Source organism: Pterocles gutturalis, unplaced genomic scaffold (genome assembly GCF_000699245.1).
Source record: "Pterocles gutturalis isolate BGI_N339 unplaced genomic scaffold, ASM69924v1 scaffold21487, whole genome shotgun sequence".
In the NCBI taxonomy this organism is placed as follows: domain Eukaryota; kingdom Metazoa; phylum Chordata; class Aves; order Pterocliformes; family Pteroclidae; genus Pterocles; species Pterocles gutturalis.
This window is the reverse complement of record NW_010115934.1, coordinates 1-5,695: the sequence shown is the minus strand read 5'-3', so window position 1 is coordinate 5,695 and position 5,695 is coordinate 1. Positions and strand designations below refer to the sequence as shown.

The 5,695-nt window shown below is 44.1% G+C and overlaps 1 protein-coding gene across 1 annotated transcript; it reads right to left on the bottom strand.

The window, feature by feature from the left end:
• Positions 1–1,185: 1,185 nt before the first annotated feature.
• Positions 1,186–1,605, bottom strand: DLEU7 (deleted in lymphocytic leukemia, 7; the record flags this gene model as incomplete). Its single annotated transcript, XM_010075363.1, has 1 exon — positions 1,186–1,605. A coding segment is annotated over exon 1 (420 nt), but the record flags the coding sequence as incomplete, so codon positions are not given.
• Positions 1,606–5,695: the final 4,090 nt, after the last annotated feature.

Here is a 5,695-nt window from a genome sequence, read left to right as displayed (position 1 = left end):
CTAGTGGCCTCTTAGATGGATATTCCTGGAGACTGACAATATTTGGACCCAAATGTTCAAAAGTTGCTTCTGATTCTTGGTGACTGAGTTTGTGACTGAGTTGTGTCTTGACTTGAGATAGCTTGGATTTGATTTTTAAGAAATTGTGAAGAATCACAAAGCCAGCTGGACTCAGTACATTGATCTAGCACACATGAAAAGAGTAGCTTGCAATATCTCAAATTCATCACCAAGATACTGAGAAACCAGAAGCCATAGCAAAATTTTTTTCACAAACATTTATCCACGAGATGAGAGTTTAGGTGGTTATATCTTTGGTGCTTCAGTATCCCCCAGCTTCCGACATTGTGCTGGTCTATGCTGGGAAGGCTGGCACAGAAGTAGAAGAGCAGCTTCTAGTTTTAGCTCAGCTGGCCCAGCAATTGGTGTCTACTGTCAATGGGGTTTCTGTGGCATGCACTTTTGGGACTGAAAATTGGATAAGAATGGCCATCTTGTTCTACATGGTACACCCAAGACTGATCATAAGGTAAAAAATTTTGGGCAGTGACAAAGTAAACTGACTTGGAACAAGGCACTGGATTCCAACAACTAAACCCATGAATTGCAAGCTTGGCTTTTTTCTTAGACTTCTTCCTAGAGTAATATGTATAACCATTGTATTTACTGGAAAACGGAGGATTTTTTTCAGGTCTATATTAATTGGGTCTCATATGCTGGATATATATTGCGTCAATGGAAGAGCCGTGGGCTCTGTGGGTCCGTCATGTTTCACTTGCAGGTTACCAGTCACCTCTGCATCTTGTGTTGGTTTTTGACTCTTTTAGAACTGGAAAATTGCTTTATAGTTTAAGATTTTATGTGCATTTATAGAAATTTAGACATATAAAGCTGGTTTCTGAAAACCTCTAAATAATCTTTCCAGGCTACTCAGCAGTAAGCCTTCATTCTGCCAAAATGTGTTTTTATCCCCTGAATCCCTGTGACACAACTACACTGGACTGTCAGTACCTTTCTGCTTTGCAGGCTATAGGCTTACATTTCTTAAATGAAAATTAATGTAAATGAAACTCTTCCAGTCCACATGGCAAGACCCAGCGTGTGCAATTATGGGTGCTGCCCTTCTACCACTGCCCTTCTACCAAAAGCCCGAGATAAGTGCACTTCTGTCTCTCTCTTACTTACTTTTGGGTGGAGAGGAAGAGGATGCTGCTGTAGGAGAGGGAGCAGGAGAGTTTGTTCTACTTGTACAAGCTGAGAAGTTGCTTCTGCTAGTCGGGACATCTTGCTGCGCAGAGCCCTCTCTCGAAGTGTCTCACGCCTCGCCAGCCTCTCTGCCCTGGGCTCTCCTGGGCTGGGAGGAGACACGTCTCCACCCTCTTCTCCTTCCTTAGGGCTTTTCCATGGGGCTTTTCTCTCTTCCTCCAGCTCCTGAGCACCACCTGGGCTGTGCCGAGCTGGGCCAGACCTGCTGGTGCTGAAGGTTTGGGTGTGGGAAGGCTGTGGGGGGCTGCAGAGAGGATGGGGGGCTGCAGCAGCCTGGAGGGTACGGAGAGCCCTTGCCTGGTGTGCAATGCATACAGGTAGAGTGGCTGGTCCAGCCATCAGGCTCCCCACCTCCAGACCTGGGTGCAGCGCTTTAAACCCTGTTTGGCCCCTTCCCTCCCTCTTTCCTCTTATCTCAGGCCCTGCGGTGGGTGGCTGCCTGCCCCCCCTTTTTTTTTCCCCCCCCCCAGCCTGGCTTCAGCGGGTTGAAACCTGCGGGTCCCCAGGAGGGAAGGTGGGTGGGTGCAGAGCTCGGCAGCTCTGAGCCTTTTGCACAAGGCGGGGTAAATCCCACCATGGTCCCTGCTGGAAGCGGGCTCACCAAGGCTGGCCCGTTCCAGGGGGTGGGGTGCACGTGGAGTCAGCCCTCCGGAGGCTGCGTTATAAAGCTGAAGGATTTTACAACATGTTTTGATGTGTAATTTAAAAGGAGTGCAAGGGCCAGGAACGAAACCTTTCATTCCAAACCCCTCCCGGTTTCAGGGATGTTTGGTGCAGATCTGGTCAATGCTCCTGCACCCCGTGCCAGGTGCCTCCCAGTGACACCCACACTGAGACCCCTGGAAACGCCCAGGCAGGTCCAGCCGTCAGGTTTTCCACCAAAAAGCTAGGGCTGCTGATAAGTCTTCTCAGCCTACCTTCAGTTTTATTACCCTTATTATTATTCACAACCCCAAAATGCATCCAAACCCATCAAGCTGACAGTACCGCATTTGGGGCACGGCAAAAAGAAAAAAAAAAAATCTCAAGTAAGAACACAGTGGGGTTGGAAACGGGAAGGCTGAATGAGCCCCACCTGAAATAACTCCAAAAAAAGGCATTTCTGGCTTTGGCAAGCCAGCCAGAAGGATCCTATATGTTTTTGTATATGGTTCCCAGAGGATTTAAAACTGTAAGATTTGATGCTAAACCTATTTCTGTGCTGTGAAACCAGGGACAGCTGTACAAATATTTGCTGTTTTTAATTAAACCTAACATTGCTACTTCCTTCATTTAAGTTAGGTCAAAGGACTGGCAATTTTATGCTTTGATAGATGAAGAAAAACAGTGTGGGTGTTGTGTTTTAGAAATATGTTATAAAATAAGAAGTCTGAGGGAAAAGGCCTCAAAGGCTATAATAGCACTACCCTTGCGCTTTCTTCTCAGAGATGTTTTCCTTGTCAAATATTTTGCCTTATCCATATAGCAACCATTTCTACTGTAATTCTGCTCATTATTTTCCCTTGAAAGACTTTTATCTAAACTTTCTATTTGCTCCATAGTTAAACTTCAGGTAGCATTCTCTCGGATTTGTGTTCTTTATAAATTTAGATAAACCTTGTTAGGGAGAAATGAGGATGGACACTCCTGGTCCTGTTCTCTTCGGACCCCCGGTCACTGCCTCAGTCACTTGGCAGAACGTCTCACAGCAATTCCTTCTGGAGAAGTGCTGGTCTTTCTCCTGCTCCTTGGAGCACAGCTTTACTGTCACTGTCTCTTCCAAAATTATGTCTATCAATCCCATCTCAGGGCTAGAGATAAACTATCAGTTCGGAGGCTCATTTTTTGTTCACACAGCAAAGACCAAAGAGCACCAAGCTGGGACTAGCAGGGGAAAGTTCCCATTTCAGCTCCATGGCTGGTCTGTTGCTTGTCCTGGGGCAAGTTCCTCAGTCTTCCATTATGGGAAATGAGGATAACGACGCTGACTCCCATGCTGACGTGTTTTGGGACCTGTGCAGTAAAAAAGGCGGGTGTTAAAGTTCCTCAGGCTTTTGGAGGAGGGCAAAGATGACTTAGAATTAAGCAGGAATTTTCTGCAAATTGTCTTTTTGTCAAAAATTCTGGATTCATGAACATGCATTGTCTGTTGGAGAGCATCCATTTTCACCATTTTTTGTTTTAAAATCAGTAAAAAAATATTTAGCAAGTCAGAATAATGCATTTAAACACTTAAGCATATATTTTAAAGTTTTCTTTTATTTTTAATGCAGTTTTTTTCAGTCTGCTTTTCAGACGAGGTATAGACAAAAGGCACCAAGGAGAAGTAAGATAAGTGAATTGCCTGTGTTGATCCATATTTTGTGTTTTGGGTTTGTTTAGATGTTAATTTACAAAAAATTTTGATATTCCAACTTTTCACCCTCAGTGAAAAAAATTCAGATTTTCTGTGGAAAAGTGACATTTCTTCCCCTTTGGTACATCTAATAGAAAGAATGGAGGGATTGTCCCTTCTACCTACTTTGATATTTCCCCTTTAAAAATGTCGTCTCACTGTGCTAAGTAAAATTAGTATTATAGGATCTAAAGGTCTTCAGTATGTTCTCAGTGAAGTTCTTTGTTATTATTATCAATGTTAGCATTATATTACTACTACCAGCAGTTTTATTGTTGCTGTTGCAGTGGTGCTGAGCACAATCAATCAGCATTGATTTCTTTAAGAAAAAAGCTTTTTTTCTTAAAGGCATAAACCTCATCCATCAGTTGAGAGACCTGTAGGAGACTAACAGACTAGACTGGCATCAGTGCAGGACCCATGGCAGGCACTCAAACCAAACTGCGAATAAGGTAAAAGAGTAGAGAAGTCAGCACAGGAGTGTGAAGAGGAACAACACAGACTTGCACTTTATCAGCTTGCTCACTTTCTAAGTGCTAGAAATATGGTCTTCTTAGGTGGTCTGAAGTTTTGAGGTGGATTAACATTTTATAAAACTTTTTTTTATGTAAAACCATAAAAACCTCTAAACCCTCTTACAAACCCTTATCAGGAATTTTCTTAGAGAAATATTATACATGGACAACTGCAAAAATGAGAAGTGGAATTCTGTCTTTATTTCCAACATCTGCCTCCCTACCTGCTTATTGTTTATCTATGTACCATGTGGAGCCCTGAAGATATTGAGCCATCAGTCAAGCAGAGAGTAAACCAAGAGAAGATACATCATGAGTAATGCTGAAGAACTCATATGCTGTGACATCTACATTCAGTACTGCTAGTACTTCTCACCTTATAACTAAAGCTTCTAAGGCAGAATGGGTCTGTTAACTGTTTTTAACAGGGTTCTAGTGTGTATCCATAAATCCAGAGGTTCTGCTGCTGTCCCATCTGCTTTGCCAAATCTGAAAGGGCAGAAATGGATGTAGAGCTTTTGCCCCGACTCCCAGATGTATACGGAAAAGTTAAGTTTGTCCCTGTTGTATTTCTGGTATAACTAAATGTATTTTTACAGTCAATGAGTTTTCCTCAATGAGTTAACCATCCTTTCAGAAAAATAAGATGAATAGCTGCTTATTTTAATCTGGCAGCACTTTGAGCAAATACAGCATTTTTCTGTCTCATGTAGCTCAAGGCTAAAAACCCAAAGAGCAAGAAAACTCCTCTTCCCTCCCTCCTTCCAAAACGAAAGTCATGTTTTTGTGGGATTCAGCACAATCTGTGGGATTTATGTTGCACCTGTTGAATTCTCACAAGAAATATCAATTAAAATATTGTGACTTTGGAAGGAACATAGGAAATCTGTGGGGATACTCAAGCTCCATGGCTTTTCTGCACCTGCAGCAGTCTGCTGTCCCAGCTCGGTGCCTCTCGAGTGAGGAGGGGCTGCCGGGCCAGTGCCACGCGCCGCTCCGTTTCCATCGGCACATGGGGAGAAGCCCATTTCCCCCATCTGTGCTGTGCTCACTGTTTCTTGTTTGAGTTGGCACCCGCTGACGGTATCAGGACAATGAGGCCTCACAGACACTGTGCTGGAGCGTTCAGGTGGCCTGGATTTGGGATGCTCTTGCTGCCATTGAGCGTCTGGACTGTGAGGGGGGAAGGGGAGGCTGAGATCTTGTAGCAGTTAGCTCCAAAGGCAAATCAAACCTGAGAGCAATTTTTTTAAATCTCGAGTGGCTGTGAGTTTGTAAGCCTTTGTCCCCAGATGGTGATAGTGGGATTTACCAGGAATGGTTGTGTTTTGCACTGCTGTTGGTTGCTGCTGTTGCTGTTTGCACATTACAGTGCTGGTGGGGTGGCCCTGGTAGAGCAGGACCTCAGGGAGAACCCAGGGTCGGGAGAGACCAGGAGTCCAGGAAACCTGCTACATGGGTTCCCAGAATGTGTTAATCTAATTTGAAATTATTGGGTTGTCCTAATCACATCTTTTTCTCTCCTCTCCTCTCCTCTCCT